Below are 19,916 nucleotides of genomic sequence, written 5' to 3'. Positions count from 1 at the left end.
TCGGTAAGTATGAGCCTACGCGGATAAAACTGGATACACCACCATACAGAACTATCCTTGAACCATGGGTCCTACAGGTGGCAAAAAAAATTCAATGTGGGGAAGACGGAATTGCATCTGTCGGCGTCGGCGGGGCAACGGACATCTATGGGAATAAAAAGAATATGTCTGCTCCTGTCTGTGTTGACAAGCACTTGAGAGTCAACTCTAAGATAATCCAGGCAACATTTACCGTCATAGAGGTAAAAATGTTCTTTCTCCAACCTCGCGTCCCTGATTCTGAGTCATATGTTCTGTTTCCCCATAGCTGTAAGGGCATGGGAAGACGCATTGGCCACCTGGCTGATTCAGAGGGAAAGGGGCCATGTGGCCGGCGGGGAATTAGTGGCTTTTTTAATTGTGCATCACCAACACTTCAAACTACGCATGTTCACTATCTCAATGTATCCAAGGCCTTGCATGATGAAAAATGCGTTCAACATGGAGAAAAATCTGTACGTGCTGTCCCAAAGGACACAGTCAGTGTGTGTATACAAGCAAGGAGCATAAACGGCAAATGTCTGCTAGCACGCGCTCCGAAAGAATTGATTCATATTTACCGCTCGTCAAGAGCCAGTGCTCTGTTTCTCGGTCAAGACATTAGGTCGCAAGCTTATGCCTGCCCAGATGTGATTGTTGAAGAGAAGTATATTTTCATAGATCCTTCCTTCATCTCAAAACTAAGCAATTCATCGACAACAAGACTAAAACTTCTTGTGGTGTTGTCCGCTCGAGTAGCTGAAGGTAGCTGCGAACCGACGGTCAACGTGCTCGGGCAAGCTGCTCTCATGTATACCGCAGATGCTGGGTGGAGACGAGATGAGCTCTCAAAATATGACAAGCAGATTCTTTATCACGCATACATGATGGCTGTATCATCTTCGCAGTTTCCGCTGAATCGTGTTGAAGGGAAAGAATCGGCTACAATCAATGGATCCTGCTATATCAAACCAGTGGCAGGGGTGACAGAGATCGCATGGGATTGGAGACTGTTTTTATTAGTGTCTGGTCTCGTTTGTTCAGTTCTTATAATAACAGCTAGTGCAGTGTTTCGACTGATCTACACGGGCGAGTCGTGGGCAGTCGGATCTGCTCATTGGTCCCTTTCCCACCTTCTTGCAGATATGCCTAGAAACAAAGACGATGTGCCATGTCTTGAGGTGGTAGCGGTCCCGCCAGCCAAAACATCAAGTCCAAATAGCAAGAGATCGTCCGGTGCCTCCGCCGAGGCCAACACCCTTGGAAATATACCTTTCTCGTCTTTCATTGCTTCTCCCAGGAGGTCAGCAGAGGGACATTATAAGTACATTGTGCGGTCGCCTAACACGGCTGCAGAAGATAGAGAGAACGATGAAGATACTAAATGACCACCCAAATGTTGAGAGTATCTCTCTCTGCTTTTCGCAAGATTGCTCGAAGACCGCTCGAAGATATATCCAGTTGACGTTGAAGATTGACTGAATTCTGATTTTCGTAATGATTTCGTCAAAGATTCTGAGAATCCATGTTCAGTAGACTTGTACGGATAGGCGCTTGGCTAGACTCCTTTATTTAAAGATGGGCCGCAGTGTGGAAAGTTGGCATCACTCTATGTAGCTTTGAATCGCTTTCGTGGATCAATTTGCAGATGGTAGATTTGTCATCATCGAACTAAGATGGCACTTGTGTAAAGGGTCGATGAAGGGACTGAAACCATTTCTCATTTCCGCTCACACCATCAAAGAAACTTGTGGCATAGTCCATGTTCCTATATCATATCTATATTCCCGCAACTTCAAATACATAGTCTACCAGCCTAGAATACCAAAAGATTAAACGATGGTTGAAGCGCTCCGAAGCAACTTCATATCCTGCAAATACACTCGAGTGCTTCCTTGCGTTCACTGTTTATAGCACTCTTTGTGCACCCATCATGTGACGGTTTGGGCCCTTTCCGTGTGGTTCAGGCAGGATGAAGTGGGACGAGTGCTAAAGCGCTAGCCATGCTGCAGGTACGCATGCATCTGTGGCTAATTGTGTGAAAATGGAAATCAAACTGCTGTGCTTTTACGTCTTTTTGAAAAAATGAAGTAGAAAGTTTCCGCATAAGAAAACATATATTTTTTTGTCTTAAAAAAGACACCATTTTGGTACAGTACGTGTAGCAGAAGAAGCAGAGACGCTACATGTTACACATCTGAGCGATGATCATTGCGCTTCTGTTGCAAGAATTCATTCCGGCCTATCGCTGAATCTGCGTACTACCGTACGAGCACTGCGTGACATGCCTTAGAGAAATGCTTTTTGAGAAGACGTTTACCCTGCTTGTTCGTTTCCTGACCAGAAAGCTGAGTCGCTATCGCGCTGTGACAGTCCTTACAATTTACGCTGCAACAGCTTTCTTCATCATTTTGTTTTCCTACTTTTTCACTTTCTCTCTCATTCTTTACCCTTTCGCGGGGCGTCTTTTCGAGGCTTCAGGCCGTGTAGCAGCCCGCCATGTACCGAACCTACAAAATGCTCCTGCAGGTATGGCTACATACATGATAGGAGCAACGTCAAGGGACGAAAGTGCGGAGTTTGCAGCGCGGGAAGAGTTCGTTAACTACAAATCGTTGCCGATGCGCAGACCTGAAGTTGACCTATTATTGTCGTATCTGCGTCCTGAAGATACTTATCTAGAGTATGGTGCAAGTGGCACGACTCTGTCGTTTCCCATGCTCGTATCACAGTCGTACGTTATCGAACACGACGCACAAGTTTGCAAAGGAATTTCGTCAGAAATGAAGCAGCATCCGGAGTTGGCGAAGAGATTGAGAGCATTTTGTGCTCCAGTGCCTCATGGCAAGGCTGGCTGGGGGTTGAAGTCGGAGTTTGAGGAAGGAAGTTACACGGCGTTTCACAATTATGTTGATTTTCCAAGGATGAACTTGTCCGAGGTTGCGTTTGACAAAGTACTCATTAACGGTCGAGCGCGTGTCGCATGCGCTCTAAGAATTCTACCCCAACTCAGAGAGCATTCCCGGGTTTTCTTTCATGACTACTTCCTTCGGCCAGAGCATTACTCCAGCGTCCTCACCTACTACGACGAGGTTGCGCGCATTCTTGCTCACGGTCCAGTATCCGGATACACTGATGAACCGATGGGACTCCTGGTTTTGAAGCCGAAGCTAGAGTACATCGACAACGAAATCGCACACGTTACCGTTGCCCGCTTGAATACGATTTACGATAATTACGAAGAAACAGAGCCGACAGAGGATTCTGCGAGCGCAGATACCGCATTTCAACATGGCCTGCTTTCCACTGGCGAAGGTGGGTTTCCGTACTATGAAATGAGCCGTGAGTTGGCTCGGAGCACGACAAGAGTGCGCTTGTTGCTTGATGTGATCATGATCCCATGCATTGTAGTTACCTATCTTGTCCTGCGCTGTCTCTTTGTGAATGTCTTTCTCGAGGCGTTATCGTCTGCCCTGCGGAGTTCAAAACTTTTTGCAGGTGACATTCGAGCAGCAGTACCGTGGGCATCGCGTAGCAGTTCAGCAACGTCTAAACCGCAGACAAGAATTTTGCCTATAAGCATGGGGAGTGCAGGAGAGGCCACTACATCCTCAACTGGAAAAGCTGAGTAGTGCATGATGACCCGTTATTGCTGTTGCTACCCTCGGGACGATGGGCTGGTAGGACAGAAGGAGAAGCTTGACAAGAGTTTACCATTAACGGCCACTATTGCTATGGACTAGTCCCGCCATCAGTACTTGCACCTTCTAGAAGTAGGGAAAGACAGGGAGAGACCTTGAAACTCGAAGATGGGATAGGACTCTGAACCCCAACAATAATGAATACATAAACAAGAGCGCGTCAGATTTAGAACCCAAATCACCACTCATCGTGACCCATGTCTGGGGGCTGAATAATAACAGACTGGGTCGATCCATCCGCCCGAACAATACGCACGGCGCATAAACCATCGTCTAGCAAAACTGCATGCACACTAGGCACGACAGCAGCGCCTCCAGAATGCGCTGAGTGATAGCCAGCTCCTTGATGAGCGTTTGGATCAATGTTTTCAGAGGCATCAATCACTTCGCACACCTCCTCCTCCCCCGTGAGCCTGGTGACGTTCCCAGGAGAGGCTGACTGCGACCCCATGCCCGGACTCGCACTAGGCGTTCGTTCATTGACATCGTCGACGGGATGCCCCACGAATTGGTTTCCGGGGTAGGTGTTTGAATTAGCCCGTTGCACGATGACATTCTGCCAGTGTGCACGAGTTACTTTTTCCGCACGCAGCACGTCTCGGAGCAGGGTCTTTTTCCTTCGCGGGCGGGGCTTAGTTCCAGCTTTAGTCGTCTTGCTGACATCCGCCATCTTCACATCCTCAAGAGCGGTGCGCATGCGTTTCGGAAGGGGTGATTGAGCAACCGCATCGATCTTTATGGTGGGAGGACGCTGCCTCTTGCGTGGTGCGGAAGAGCATGCTGTGCGAAAGACGTCTGAGCGCATCCGTTTTCGATGGAGCGTTTTTGGACCGTCTGCTTGAGGTTGCAACTTCGAAAGAGAAGCGAGGGGCGAGTTTGAGGAAAGACGACGACGTTTGGCAGGGCGTTCGACGCCATTGTGGACAGAGCGAAGAATGCGAGTTGACATGTTGCTGCCCACAGCGTAGAGATGGTAGGTATCTTCCAGATAGACTCGGTGTTTTCTCTTTGGGACGGCTGGCTTGGCCAGTGAAGGGTCACTGTGGAAAATTTAGAGAAGACGTGATTGAAGGAATGAGGCCAAGCTCGGTCGCTGGGAGAAAAGAGGGGAAGGCGGGATGCGGAATGATCATGGGCTTGCGGAGTTGTCAGTCCTGCAGTCTTGAATACACGTTGAAATTTGGAACTGTCCGGTCTGCATCAAACGTACCATGCGTACCCAAACCAAGCATTAATTTCGATTCTGATTTCAGAACACTTTCAAAAGTGCTGTAGCCGTTCAGGGCGTTGCTACGACCCTCAACTACTGTACCTTCAGTGGGCGACTCCTGGAATTCTAAAATCGCAAATTATTGTGACACGCAAGCGGCACGTTGTGCACACACAACGCGACGTTTTCTCGGACGGGCGACCCATGCTAGGTTAAATGTGTATCGCACACATTTATGTCAAAATGTGCGGGCGTACAATCCAAATTTACTGTACACAGAGGAAGCGTCGGCCGCCGCCCGGCCGACGAGACTCGACATTTAGATCCTACCGAGCATGGCTCTGAATGAGAAGTAGCAATAGAATGGCCATTTGGTCATTCATAGTTCTGACGGTGGCTGCTCGTTGGTGAAAACACTCATCGCACTATCATGATTGAGCTTAGCTCACAGCGCACACTGTCGTTAGAACTCTGACGGCGTCATCGCCGGCGTCCGGTGAGTACAAAGCATGCGTACAGTACGGGGACGCACAATTATGTGCACAAGCATTTCCGTGGCAAAACTCACTCTGCGGTGCGTCACTGTCCTTGTTAATGTCGCCAGCGGCGGGTTTGTTTTTATGATTAAATGCCAAAGTAGACCCCCGGCGGAGGCCGTGTACGGAGCCAGGGTCTAAAATCTCTCGGGTGGGCGGGCGGGCCCTAGAAAAGTCGCTACCGGGGGGACAGGTGACGCCTTACTACCTCCTCCACTCGCTTATGTACCCATCCAGGGTCCAATCGGCAGAGGGGGGGAGGGTTTTCTCCCCACCCAGGAATCGTACCGCACCAATCTCGCGGAACGAGATCCTGTGAGGGTCACCTAAATTCCTAGATATCCCCTAAAATCTTCCTCTTCTCCATAGTTTCTCCATTCTTGACCCTCTCCTCGGCTCACGGCACCTGTTACCTCGGTCCTCTCCTTCAGCAGAATCTTATTCGCAGAATTTATACTCTGCGGTGCGTCACTGTCCTTGTTAATGTCGCCAGCGGCGGGTTTGTTTTTATGATTAAATGCCAAACTAGACCCCCGGCGGAGGCAGTGTACGAAGCCGGGGTCTAAAATCTCTCTGCACCCACCCCTGACTGGGCCCACGCAGTGATGGCCCGATAATGAGCCCGCAGACGCGTCTGGGTAGCGCGAGGAATGGCAAAGCTAAGAAGGAGAGCACGGCCAGACTGAAGATAGGTGGTAGCAGCCTTGGGATCGGACCAGCGACCACGACGGATAATATCCTGCACAGGCACTCCACGGAGGAGGCCGTAGTCCCACCATTTCGCAAGCTATGTAGTGAAAACCCGACGTGACCCAGGTGCAGACAATTCAACATTGAATGAAATTGCGAACGCAGAAAGCTGTACGAAAATGGGAATAAAAGGGATGCGGAGTCCGGACAGAACGATGAAAGATAAAGGCGACAGAGAAGAATTACGATACGGTCCTCAATGATGACAAATTGGTTTGGTCCCGTCTTTGCGTCACGAAGCCGTAATCCGGCGATGGTAGAGGCATTCCAGTGATGCAAACGAATGTCTCCTGGTAAGCAAACATCGGAGACATGGGGTGGAGAGTAGCTCACTGGCCCTCAGGTACCCCGCAAATAACAGACGGAACGCGAGCGACACATCATGCCGGCCTTGCCGGGCCATTTCCATTGCCATTCCGTTGACAATCAAACCCGACATCGGCGGGGGAGAACGTTTAGGTACCAGTCGGTGTAGTGCAATAATGGGCTCTACATGGGTGTGGAACGAAAGGAAAATAATTGGATATGACAAGTAGTCCGGGTTGGCGGACACACGTGTGAATGATTGCACAGTTTTAATTTTTAATTATTTTATGTTATTTAGTTAATTAGTTGGCATTAATTTTGCTGACATTAGATTAGATCTAGGATCTAGCGCCGCGAGCTACTGGAGTGGCTCCGGCTGGGCAATATATACCTTAGCCCGCTGACCACCAAGTCAGTAAAGGTAACCCGAGTTGCCGGAGTTAGATATCGCCTTTGTCGAAGACCGCTTCCGTTCACGCGACGCGCTTCCCTTCTAGGCTGCTAACGACATCCTCTATTGCTCGGGGTCCCCTTTCCTTATCCTTTTACCGTTTTCTATCTCTAATTCCTATCCTTTTCTTTCTCCACCTCTATTTTTCCCTTAATTGTGTTGGTTCCATTGGAGTCGGTCGCGACCGATCCGGTGTTGGTGTGATTGCCATCGGGCTGCACATAGGTCGTAGCGCTGCTACAGTGTCCTGTTTCGTCGGAAGGCTGTTGCAACGACGCGTCCTTCGAAGGTCTTATCATACAAGACAGTGTTGGTACCACCAACCTCGATTGCGATCGCATTGGTGTCGGTGTTTTGCCATCGGGCAACACGTTGGTCGTAGCGTTGCTACATAGTTACGTTCCCGTCGGGTAGTGCTAATCGAGCCCCGTCGAAGACCTTGAATTATACGCAAGGTGCTGAAGACGCTCGTCGAGCATTGGCCTTACAACCCAGCGAACCGGGGTACATTGTCGTACACAAGCCCAACCTGCACTCGCCGAGCACTCAAGTCTTCACAAGCCTCTACCACCATTATCCTCCCGGGCCGGGCATCTTTCCTTAACCTACGAGCTACCGTGGGCCGCAAGCTCACATAAGGGGAAAGGGAGTCTCGAACGCTCCGTAGCGCGTGCCATCGGCAGCGGTTGTTTCTGTTGCTTTTCTTCTTCTTTTTGTTTGACCGTCGGACTATGTTCGCGGCCTGCCAGGCACGTTGCACTACAGAAGTGGTCTCCCGACCTAGAAATTAGTGTACAGGAGACCTGACCTAGAAACTGCGTGCGTGGAGACGCACTACATAAGTGGTCTCGATGACGTAAGTTTACTTGACGCATCGTAGTGTTCTCTTTTTTGTTTTTGTTTTGTTTAAGTTCCTTCATTTGTAATGGACCATGTCGACAGTCGCCCCCGGAGACGTCGGTCCCGGGGCGAGCCGAAGCGGATCGGCAAGGGCGTCGAGGATCCCGCGAGGTCCTCGCACCCGAAGCCAGGCCAATACGGCCACGGATTCCGAAGGTCAAGAATCCCCGACGGGGATTGAAGCCGTCAAGGATAACCTGGAAACCAGGTTACAGAATATGATTGGCGAAATTTGCCAGGAGACGAAGAAGGATCTCGAGGCTGAATTAGCCCTCGTGCACAAGCAACTGGAGTTGCAAACCTCCGAGTTCCACACGGCGTTGGAAGAGCTGACAGCTCGCGTGGTTCTCGTCGAGAATTCGCTAACCGATGCGACCAAGGGCCGAGAGCCGGAGGTATTCGAATCGCTGCAGCTCGCCGCCAAGGAAGCGCGGCGAGACGCGAATCAAGCCCTGGAGACTCTGGCCAAAACAAGGGGCAGCATCGATGATAAATTTGACCGCGCCGCGCGCCGCCTCAAGGACTTTGAGCAGGCTGCGGGCCGGTCAGGACCAAGGTTAGAGGAAGGGCCGCTCTTCGGCGAAGAAAGGCCTGAAGACCGAGCGAAGAGGGACAAGTTTGTCCGAATTAGGGACTCCAAAATGAGAAGTTCCAAGACGGCCAAAGGCCGAAAGAAGAAAGGCCACTGGAGTGATGACCGTGAAATTTTCGACTCAAATTCGGAGTCGAATGGTTCAGAAGGAAATGGTGGCGACGGTTCGTCGAACCACTCAGGAAATTCCGACCGACGATCAGCGGAAGGAAATGGAATTTCATCGAATAAGAAGATCTAAAAGAGAGGCGGAGTTACTTCGTCCGCCTCGCGAAGGGATGTGGACGCGGAGCCAGAAGATATCGCAACGCAACGTGGTCCGCGATGGGAGGAGTTGGAGGAATTAAATCCGACCAACTACCTCTTCAAGAAGTTGCTTTCGTATCGGACGTACCGCTTGCGGAAGCCGCAGACGTATTTGTCTAGCGGCCGGCGGTCCGCCGTGCGAAAAATTAGAAGAGACATACCACCGAAGGTGAAGAGAGACAATACGTTCACCGGCGATGATGGCGTGTTGGTTCTGGATTTCTTGGCCAAGTTGGTTCAAGAATTCGACACGCAAGGGATGAATGAAGGTCAAGCGATCCGCTTTTTGCCGGAGTTCCTCGGCGGAATAGCCCTAAGACAGTACACTTCTGTGTCACAGACGGCCGGAACCCACCATAGAAATATTTCCGTCTGGCAGATGGCTGTGCAGTGGTTATTGCGAAGTTTCGCGACCGATGAGGCGATCCGCCAACCCGTGCTCGCCTTGCGACAAGTACATCAGAGACCGTCCGAAGACGAGATGGAATTCTATATCCGTCTGACGGACGCAAGCAATCGACGTGGAAACGTTTACTCGATGGAGGAACAATTTACAGCGTTTATTGAAGGGCTCGACGCGAGTATCAAGCCAATGGTGTCCCAATATCGTCAGGACAATAGGGACGTCTCTTTCCTAAGGCTGGTCAATTTGCGAAGGCGCATGGCTCGGCGAGCCGCGCCCAGGGAAAGAAGACCAAGATGGTCACCATGCAAGCGCCAGCGGCGCTGAGGAAGGGGAGCAAGCAGAATTCCCCGCATGCCGCGCGAAAAATTCGCGGCGCTGCCCACCTGGCCGAGTCAATTTCTGGGTCAGAAGAAGTAAGCTCTCGTAACCCAAGTGAGAATGGTTGTGGAGGTGCGCTTATCGCCGAGGGCGATTTTATTGAATCATCGGAGGGAAACGGCTACGGAGAAGAAGACCCGAGCGGGGCGTCTACAGTAATGACCCGCCCGCTTACGAGAAGTGCGTATTCGGACGCCACGGATCCCGTGTTAGCGTTCCGAGGGCGCGGCCACACGCCGGCGCCGCGCATTCCGATAGAAGACAAGAGCACAACGTTCCGAAGGCCAGGTTGGATGGGAAGGCCGCAACATCAAGGAAGGCCGCCGGCCCGTGGAGGACCGAGGCCGCAATATCCCGTCAAGAGGCACGGACTGGTGTGCTATCACTGTTGCGAGGAGGGGCACGCCGCGCCAACGTGCATTCTTTCCCTCCGGGAAATGCACCGAGTTTTGGGAAATTATGAGGCGTTGTCTCGGGTCGAGAGATTGGGGATACCATTGACGAGTTATCTGAAGGTCAAGAATTGGTTCGATTCGCAGACGGAGAGCACGCCGAGTGCTTCAACGCCGAGGTCGAACCAACCCTTTAGAGGGCCCGCCGCGGGGCCCGCGTCGTCGGACGTGAGAAGGAACCCGCAGCCGCAGGGAAACTAGAGAGGGGAATCTCGAAGGAGTCACGAGAGGCGCAGGTTCAACGTACTGCGTCTGGGACTCAGTCCCGTTCCCCGTCTATAGCAAGAAGGGAAGACCTCGACGAGGAGGTAGTTGAAATAGGGGGTAGGCCGAACGAGCCGACTGTTGTCAAGAAAATTCTAAGTCGAGACAAGGATCGTCCGATGGATCAAATTCGTAGGCCCTGGTACAGGGTCAAGCGACAAGAATGTCCCGAAAAGATCGTGGTCCTCGCTCGAGAAAACTACAAAGTTTACGCGGATATTGGACCAACGGTCGGATTGATGAGTCGAGTGTTGTCCGTGTTGGACACAGGCGCCGGACCGAATTTGGTTCGAAGGTCGGAACTTCCGGCAGGAATGGAAATGTTGGTGTCCTACGGACCGACCCAAGACATCGGCGACGCGAACAATAGGCCACTCCAGACTCTCGGCACAATTAAAATGCCTGTGAGGCTTGGAAAATTTGTGTGCGCAGCCTTGTTTATTGTATGCGAAAAACTCGCAGTCCCGCTAATTCTAGGCGCAAACTACTGTGACCGGTTTGTGGAAGCAATTTATCCAAGGAAGAAAACAATTGAGTTGACGGATTTCTCGAAGGTTCCTATAGTTAGGCGGTTCTTGACGAGAAAAGGGCAGAAAAATCTCGTCCTGGGAAAGGACGAGAATGATGGAAAGGGGGAGCGAATTTCCCCTAAGGTAAAAGTGGCAAGAGCCACGACTATCGAGCCAGGGACGCAACGCGTCGTGTAATGCACCTCGAAGAGGGCGGGCTTGGTTTCGGTTCAGCCGTACTCGTGGTTGTACGAAAGGCACGGGTAGACGTGCACGAATGGTGTCGGTCAGGTTGAACCTGACAGGCCATTTCGTTTACTCGTTGCGAATTTTAGGACGTACCCTGTCGGGGTGCAAAAAGGCCAAGTGGTGGCAGAATTATTACCCCGCCCGAGGGCCGTTCTTGAGAGCAAACCATCGTCGGTGAGGTTCTCGGAAATCAAGAAAGGAAGAAGGAAAATTTTCCTAATTCTACGAAGACGCCTACGGGCGACACAAGATGCGAACCGTCGGATCAAGCGCGCGAGGACCAGCCAGAAAAACGGTCGAGTGGGCTCTCTGCGACGGCATCGTCGAAGCTGGAGCAGCGGATTGAGCCCCCACCGCCGGACGTGGAGGACCTTGACCTGAGCCACGTGCCGGAACGGCTGCGCGAGCGGTTCCGACGGATGTTGAAGAAATACTCTAAGATGTGGGACGGGACCATTGGTGAAATTAATACCACGGTCCACCGGATCGAGCTGGTCCCGGAGACCAGGCCCATCGGACAAACTCCCTACCGAGCCGGTCCAAAGGCTGGGGAGGTCGAGGACGCAGAAGTACAGAAGATGTTAGAAGCAGGAGTCATCGAAGCGGCGCAGTCAGAATGGGCGTCGCCCGTTTTATTAGTGCCCAAGCCGGACGGATCGATGCGCTTTTTCGTAGACTACCGCAGGTTAAACGCGGTGACGGTGAAGAACACGTACCCTTTGCCGCGCATGGACGAGTGTCTGGACTCGCTTGGTGACACCAAGGTTTTCTCCGCGTTGGACGCGATTTCGGGGTATTGGCAGATTCTTATTCCCGAAGCGGACCGCGACAAGACAGCTTTTTCATGTCACTCAGGTCTCCACAGATTCTCAAGAATGCCCTTAGGGCTTACCAACGCGCCGGCGACGTTTCAGAGAGCCATGGATATACTGCTCTCTCCGTTCCGATGGAAGTCGTGTCTGGCGTATTTGGATGATATCACCATCTTCAGCAAGTCTTGGGAAGAACACATTGTTCATGTTGATGAAATACTGTCTGTGTTGGAGAAGGCAGGAGTGAAGCTCAAGCTTCGCAAGTGTGAAATTTTCGTCGAAAAGATCAAGTACCTGGGCCATGTCGTTCGGCCAGGTACGTTGGAGGTTGATGGCGCTCGCATCGCGGCGTTGGAACAAGTGAGGTACCCTCAAACGCAAATCCAGCTCAGAAGCTTCTTGGGACTTTGTAATGTGTACCGTCGGTTTGTCCCACATTACGCGAAAATCGCGCATCCGCTCAATCAACTATTGAAGAAGGGACAACCGGTCCAGGTGGAAGGATTCGACGAACCGTGCAAGAAGGCTTTTCATAAGCTCAAGGACTCCATCTTCGCACCGCCGGTGTTGGCGCTACTGAAGAAGGACCTACCGTACTCCGTAGACACCGATGCAAGCGACTATCAAATCGGCGCTGCATTATTTCAAACGCATCCGGATGCGCAACGTAAACCCATCGGGTTCTTTTCAAGAACGTTAGCCGCAGCCGAGAGAAACTATTCTGTATCAGAAAAAGAATGTCTAGTGGTAATTTGGGCCGTACAGACTTTAAGACCATATCTATATGGCGAGCACTTCATTGTGCATACCGACCATGCCTCATTGAGGTGGTTGATGAAGGTAACCGACCCCAGCGAGAGATTAATCCGATGGAGGCTCCGCCTCTCGGAATTTGATTTCGAAGTCAAGTACAAGAAGGGCAAGGCTAACAGCCAAGCTGATGCCCTGTCAAGAATACGGACCGCAGGAGAAAACGTCGACGAAATAGACGACGACATCCCATGCTTTATGGCCGAACCGGCCGAGGGTACAGTGGAGGAAGAGGACAGTTTTGACGCGTTAGACGACATCCTCGCTCTTGAGGGGGGGGGCGCCTCTGATCGCCTGGATCACTTCCAAGCTGTCACTCCGGAGGAGATCATTCGCGAGCAAGCTGTCGACCCCTTCTGCAACCGCATCAAGGAAGAAATGGACGCCAGAAAGGTGAGAACGTTCAGCATGGAGACCGAGGAACTCGAAAGAACTCTATGCCGTACCGCGGCGGAGTTTGTACAAGTGGCGATACCACAATCGTTAACGGACCGCGTCCTAGGGTTGAGCCACTACGCAAAATTGGCAGGCCACCCGGGAGGCAGGAAACTTTACAAGACATTGAGAAGATATTTTTACTGGCCTGCGATGGCCCTAGACTGCTACGCAGTCGCGAAGAATTGCGCCGCATGTGCGCGGGAAAGGGTGAAGTTAAGAAGAAACACGAAGGAAATGAAGCTGTTCACGCCCAAAGCTCCACTGGAGTTTGTCGCCATCGACATCCCCGGCGAGCTAATTACAACTAAACGAGGAAATCGGTATATTCTCGTGATCAGCGATCGATACTCGAAACTTGTACGAACCGTACCGTTGAAGAGGATATCAGCTGCGCACATCGCACAAGCCTTCGTTCACCATTGGGTACACAGGAAGGTCAAAATGGCCAATTTCGGGCAATTTTTGCGTTTGATCTTTTCTGCCCACGAGCTCAAAAAATTTGACTCAAAAAATCACCCACAATGTCGCAAAATCTACCCCAAAACATGTGCCTCTGGGCGATCTTTGGTTAATCCGTTTTCGCGCCCGTGGGCGTTATTTGATTGGACTAGAATACGCCCACGGGCTGTAATGTGTATACTATGTGTGGCGCCCACAGGTGCTTTTACGTACAATGATAATTCGCCTGCGGGCGGATATATAATCTTAAATTTCGCTCCCACAGCGTCCCGTCTGGGCAGTGTATTGGACTACAAGATGCTGCCTGGTATGGCAGTACTGGGAAGTGCAATTGGGCCTACATCTGTGCCCACGGGCGAAAAATGGTATGGTCCGACGCTGCCCCTGGGCGGAATCTGGGTATCCATGTACAGTGCTCATAGGGTGGCATATCGCACGGAATATGGGCGTCGTCACTCCGGTGCAGTGAGCTGCATTGCAGCCCACTGCACCTGCAGTGAGGTTGCCATTTATTTTGAGCTACTCGAAGGGGTCATTGTACGTATCCTACTTCAGCTAAATGTACTTACTATTAACTACCTTCTTTCAGACTATCATCATCCCAAAGTCAGTAGAACGAAGTTGTAGTATAACCCCCCTTACCGGAATTAGATATACATCAGATCGGCTACTGTAGAGCCCGAGCTCCACAGTACCTCCGCACGAGCCAACACGTGTACGGGGCGCGCACGCACACGTGTGCTAATACGTGTAACACACGTGTACAGTCAGCACGGGCCGACCCGCGCTGACTACAGTAGCACTACAGTACAGTCCGTACTGTACTGTAGTATGATAGGATTAACTTGTACATTAAATACGCGAGCGACCGACGGCGGTGGGGGGAGGACAAGCACGAGCTTGTCCAGAACCTACGCCTTTGGTCAACCTCGCCCCGCTTATTCTAGAACGGGTTCCCACTAGCCCGTATCTAGTTAGGAACCGAGCGGGCAGGGGACGCGCAAGCACGCGAGCGAGCCTAGATCCGCCTCCGCCCGTCAGCGCTGGTACGTCACCCAGCGCTGCGCCGGGGCGTCGAGGCGTAGATCGGCCCGCGCGTGCGCGCGTCCCCGACCGTACCCGCTCTACCACTGCTACCCCGGGCTCGCCCGGTTCCGTTAGTTGGGGTTGCTTCCCGTCTTCCCGCCGATCGGGGTCTCCGCAAGAACTGAGTATACACCCCCCTCCGTTGGGAGTGTTTATACTACAGTGGTCTCCCGACCTAGAAGACTCTACGATTGTTCCGAGAAGACGGCCGATTTTCTCCGCGTCCGTATGCGTCGAGATGACCGAAGGGTCCGAACCCTCGGCCCACTCCGCACCGACCGATATGCAGACGTTCGCGCTACGCGTCCGATCCGACGACGGCGCCGCAGGTCCTCGGGATCGCGAACCGTCGCCGGACTACTCAGAAGGACGCGCTCGCGCGATGTTCGAACGCATTGCGGAGCATATCGAGGATGTCCGGACATCCCTTCGTGTCGACGTGACCGACCAGGTCTACGCCCGCTGTCCTGACGAGTTGCGCTCCCTCCACGAAGGAAAGTTTGAGCGCGTGACTCAGTCCTGGGAGAGCCTGGGCGCGCTCGCTGACCAGTTGCACTCCGTCTAGTGTTGGTCGAGGATGCGCGCATCGAGGACCCTACGGCGGACGTTGCAGGTCGACCCGCGAGTACGAACTCCGGGGTACGACGGGACACGCAGCCTTCCCCATCTGCCGAACAGATGGGAGCGTTCGCGCATACGGCTGCGGAACTCAACTCGACGCTCCGGCGCGCTCGTGAGTTAGAACAGGACTCGGCCGTAAGGTCGCCCGGAGCCCCCACGAGAGGGCCCGGTGCCACTGTTCCTCCGGGCGCGTCCGATGCGAAGGAGTGGCCTCCGACTGGTGCCGTCACCAGTCGGAGCGCGGAGGATATCAAACCAACGGCGGACGCGAACTTCGCGTCCGAGACTCAAGCTCTGCCGCATGCACCCGGAAGCATGCGGCAGTTGCGACAGGTACCGTACCGGCACGACCAGGACCGTGGAGGAGCCGCTCGCGGATCCGGAGAACCCATGTTCTCCGTCGATCCTCGCTGGGGCGGCTACCCGCCGGTGGATTACACCGCGCACCCCGGTCCGGTAGACGTACGTACACTACCCGTCACCGCGTCAGGCGCGTTCGTAAGATGGAACAGGCATCGGGGACGCGAATTTCGCGTCCGAGACCCAAGCCCTACCGCCTGTCGCCGGAGACATGCGGTAGATGACACGCGTACCGTACGTGGACGACAAAAGACGCGGAGATACCGCCCGCGGATCAAGGGAACCGATTTTCTCTTTCGATCCTGGCTGCGGCGGCTATCAGCCGGTGGATCTCATCGCGCACACCGGTCCGGTAGACGTCCGTACGCTACACGAATTCTTAAGCGGACTAGCCCCTGCGACCCGGGGCCGCAGTGGCTGAGACGGTCCAATGATTGCCCGGACAACAGAAGACAGACCTTCCAACGATCCGCCGTATCGCGACGGCGGGGGGCACAACGTGCCGCGCTCGGCGCAGTTTGCCGCTGCCGGATCCGAAACCGGCAGCGAGGGGGAATCGAACCCCGAGGTCGCATGCGACAAGTTCGCCTGCGGCATCCCTCCACATAGGAGAACATGAGGAGCAGGCCGACCCTGTCCTCATTACGCGAGACTACAAGCCCGTGGGAGGCCGACCTCCCACGCCAGCGTCATCAAGGTCGACCGGACGCTTCGCTACCACGTACGCCTACACTCCAAGGGCGCCCGGTGGTACGGACCACCGGGTCGCGGAGCTCGACATCTCGCATCGAGATGGAGGCGGCGCTCCGCCTCGCGTGCCCCACTTCGCCGATGAGGAGGCACGCCCCACAAGAACCCACCGATAAACCCGTGGGTCCGGTGGCAACCACCATCCGCGAAGAACGCGAAGGCGCCCAGGATTCCGTAAGCCCGGCGCGTGTTACCGTAAGAGAAGACACCCTGACCTCCGTAGGTCAGATGCCACGGACCGACCGTGAAGGCACCGGGGCTTCCGTAAGCCCCGTGCACAAGATAGAGCGTCAGGCGTGTGCCGATGCAACACGCCCCGAAAATCCTACCGAACGACGTGTCGCCGAGGGGATCTCACATGCGCCACACCTCACCGACTTGACCGATTTAGCCGGGGAGGCAGAAGCTAGCCGACCTAGTTCCGCAGAGAGGACACTCGTCGAGAAGGCAGGGATCGGTACGGACGACCCCCGGTCAAGTGCCCGCCGCCGACGGAAGGCACTCGAACCATCACGATCGATCGTGATGGTGTCACCGAACGCGTCTCCGCAGACCGCTGCGTGTACCCGCCACCGCCGGCGGACGTACCACGGGCGAGTACAACAACCCCGGGGGATCTTGCCGACAAGGTCACCGAGGACACGCAGTACTCTGTCGAGCGACTACTCCGGCATCGGGCCATGGAGGACGGAACTACGGAGTTCCTCATCAAGTGGGCGGATTACGACACGCCCACCTGGACCACACGGACTCACGTCCCGGAGGGGTTGGTGTCTCGTTACGCCCAATGCCTCCGGAGGCGCACCGGCAGGGACCTCACCTTGGACGTGAACGCGGTCGTTCACGCTTAAGGGGGGCCCTCAACCGTCTCGCTCGGCTATATTCAACCGCTCCGTTGCGGTTAAAGTAGTCCCTTGCGGTTAGAGACCAGCGGTACGTTCCGAAGCCAAGCCGTATTTGACTTCCGAACGCCACGGACTCGAGACGTAGAGACAAGACAGTACGGACTGCCTGTACGAAGAACGGTCCTCGTAATGACCAACGATAAGAGGACGACAGACGGCTCGAGGGGAAGGCAATTACCCCCTTTCGGAGCCGGAAGGTCGGACGAGCCCCCCCCCAACAGGGTCGCCGGACGTTCCGTTAAGGCCGTCAACCGCAGCGAGGGGACGTCTGACGAACGACGCGATCACCTCTATACGGCACGCGAGCCCCGGAACGCAGAAGGGGTTAGTCAAGACAAGGCGTTGCAATTTGCTGAGAGGAGCTGCAACGCATGGGCGTGGAGGAAGAGAGTCACTGTGGCTGGCGAGGATAGGGGCCCCGGAGGCCACACCGAGCCACCCTCCCAACGGCTAATACGCAAAAAATTGGGGCAGGGAGAAATTACACTGTCGTACCCCCGACCCGGTCACGACGGAACCGGTGGACGAGGTGTAAGAAAATGGAAAAATTATGGATGCTTGGCGTACAGTGCGGCAAACCCACACAGTGCATCGCTCGCTCGGTGTCAATCTGCCCCCACGGGCAAGAGAAAATTAACGGAAAATTAGTCGTGAAAAGAAATGGGCAACTCACGTGAGCAAACGTATGCACGTCGGCATGCGAAACACGCAATGCCAAACGGGACGGCCAAACGTAACCCCGGTCCGACCCGCCAGACGGACCGTACCACACTCCTCGGAGGCGCCAACGACGCTGCGCTCCTGACGCGCAGCTCTCCCGGCGACACCGTACGCGATCGGACGCCGGAGAGCGACGGCGTCGACACCGACGCCCTACCCCGAAACCAAAAATATTGAGTGCTGTACATTGCCCTGGGCAGACGGGTGGCACGGATCGCACGTGCACGGCGCCGAGCCCGTGTCGCACGACCGAAACGCCCCGACGAGCGGGATACAAACCACCACCGTCTACTTTGGCGTCGAACAAAACGACAGCGCCTTTGATGGAGGAACGTCACCGCACCCGCGAAGGCTGCGCCCTCGCCCCGAATGGCGAGGGACGCGAGAGGAATGAAGGAGAACGCGAGCTGCGCGCCGCGCCCCCGCCTCGAATGGCGAGGGACGCGAAGGACAAGAACCGCCTTCAGGCGCTGTGCCCTCGCCCCCGAACGGCGAGGGGTGCCCGAAGGATAAGACGAAGTCCGCACGCTGCGCTCCCGCCACCGGACAGCGGAGGGGCGCGCGGACAAGAAGGCGGATGCGGTTCGCGTCGCGCCCTCGCCACGGATGGGGAGGGGCGCGCCAAAATGAAAAGAACGTTCGTCGAGTGTCCGTCCCCTCGCCCCGATGGCGAGGGGCGCGAACAAGAAGACGTTTGCCGTGCGCTTGCGCCCCCGCAACCGATGGCGGGAGGTGCGAGCGCAGAAGAAGGCAAATGTCGCGCGGCCGCGCCCTCGCCCCGATGGCGAGGGGGCGCGCAGACAAGAAGACAAATGTCGCGCACGGTCGCGCCCTCGCCCCCGATGGCGAGGAGCACGAAGACAAGAAGACGAATGCTGTTCGCGTTGTGCCCTCGCCACCGGTGGCGAGGGACGAGAACGACAAAGAGGAGGGACGTCGCGCGAGCGGCGCTCTCGCCACCGATGGCGAGGGGAGCGCGCGGACCAAAAGACGAACGGCGCCGCGAAGAAGAGGACGTACGTCCACGAGTCCACCCTCTCGCCCCGATGGCGAGGGGCGCGCGCGTCCAAGAAGACGAATGTCGCTCGCGCCGCGCCCTCGCCCCGATGGCGAGGGACGCGAAGTATCAGGACGTTCGTCGCGCGAAGAAAAGAAGACGTTCGGCGCGTGCAGAAGAAAACGTACGTTCACGCGTCCGTCCCCTCGCCCTGATGGCGAGGGGCGCGCCGACAAGGAGACAAGTGGCGCACTCGAGCCGCGTCCTCGCCACCGGTGGCAAGGAGCGCGAAGAAAGGACTTTCGTCGCGCGCCCGCGCCGTCGCAACCGAGGTGGAGGGGTGCGCGCGGACAAGAACACGAGTGCCGCTCGCGCCGCGCCCTCACCCTGATGGCCAGGGACGCCAAGTATGCGGAGTTTCGTCGCGCCATCGCCCCGATGGCGAGAGGTGCGCGAAAAGGAGGACGAGGTCTGACGAGAGGGGGGCTATCCGACGGAGGCCGCGGGAGAGATGGAAAACTCCAAGGACAATGGGGGCTCGAGGGTGAGAAGCCGACCCAACCAATGGGAGCTCGTCAAACTCTCCCTGGGAGTGACTCCCACCTCTGCCGAACCCTTTCCATTTCCCCCTCCTTCATCCGCGCGGTCCACGGCGGACCCGGCGGAGACGTCTTCTCCTCTAAGTGGGGATGGGATGGCGGCGCGGGCAGGGGTTAGGCAGAACCCGTCACCAAGAGCGACGGACGAGAGTGAGCCACGCGCAGACAAGATCGTCACCGGCGACAGACCCGGTCACGACGCCCCGCTCTGCGACAGGATTCGCCTCGCGGACGTCAGGAGATGGCCAAGGGGCACGAGGCCTAGGACGAACTCGGCGTGCGGTGCCCTCGCCGCGAATGGCGAGGGGCGCGAAGAGATAAGACATATACC

General features: G+C 54.9%; 4 protein-coding genes; 3 read left to right on the top strand and 1 right to left on the bottom strand.

Moving 5' to 3' along the window:
* Nucleotides 1–164: 164 nt before the first annotated feature.
* Nucleotides 165–1,406, top strand: CHC_T00003808001 (hypothetical protein). The gene has a single exon (XM_005714980.1). The coding sequence runs from the start codon at nucleotides 165–167 to the stop codon at nucleotides 1,404–1,406; it is 1,242 nt and encodes a 413-aa protein (XP_005715037.1).
* A 909-nt stretch (nucleotides 1,407–2,315) lies between these two features.
* Nucleotides 2,316–3,891, top strand: CHC_T00003807001 (hypothetical protein). XM_005714979.1 is given in 2 exon segments: nucleotides 2,316–3,650; nucleotides 3,651–3,891. 1 exon segment carries the CDS (start codon nucleotides 2,316–2,318, stop codon nucleotides 3,648–3,650), a length of 1,335 nt encoding a protein of 444 aa, XP_005715036.1. The 3' UTR covers nucleotides 3,651–3,891.
* A 6-nt stretch (nucleotides 3,892–3,897) lies between these two features.
* Nucleotides 3,898–4,389, bottom strand: CHC_T00003806001 (hypothetical protein). The gene has a single exon (XM_005714978.1). The coding sequence runs from the start codon at nucleotides 4,387–4,389 to the stop codon at nucleotides 3,898–3,900; it is 492 nt and encodes a 163-aa protein (XP_005715035.1).
* A 107-nt stretch (nucleotides 4,390–4,496) lies between these two features.
* CHC_T00003805001 (hypothetical protein) lies at nucleotides 4,497–4,994 on the top strand. The gene has a single exon (XM_005714977.1). It carries the CDS (start codon nucleotides 4,497–4,499, stop codon nucleotides 4,992–4,994), a length of 498 nt encoding a protein of 165 aa, XP_005715034.1.
* The last annotated feature ends 14,922 nt before the right edge of the window (nucleotides 4,995–19,916 follow it).

This window comes from Chondrus crispus, genomic scaffold (assembly GCF_000350225.1).
Source record: "Chondrus crispus Stackhouse genomic scaffold, scaffold_201, whole genome shotgun sequence".
NCBI lineage: Eukaryota > Rhodophyta > Florideophyceae > Gigartinales > Gigartinaceae > Chondrus > Chondrus crispus.
This window is presented reverse-complemented; position numbering and strand designations above follow the sequence as displayed.

Bases quoted from the DNA above. Each gene is read 5' to 3' on its own strand.
- CHC_T00003808001 (XM_005714980.1), top strand. From the start codon at position 165: ATGTCTGCTCCTGTCTGTGTTGACAAGCACTTGAGAGTCAACTCTAAG.
- CHC_T00003807001 (XM_005714979.1), top strand. From the start codon at position 2,316: ATGCTTTTTGAGAAGACGTTTACCCTGCTTGTTCGTTTCCTGACCAGA.
- CHC_T00003806001 (XM_005714978.1), bottom strand. From the start codon at position 4,389: ATGGCGGATGTCAGCAAGACGACTAAAGCTGGAACTAAGCCCCGCCCG.
- CHC_T00003805001 (XM_005714977.1), top strand. From the start codon at position 4,497: ATGCTGTGCGAAAGACGTCTGAGCGCATCCGTTTTCGATGGAGCGTTT.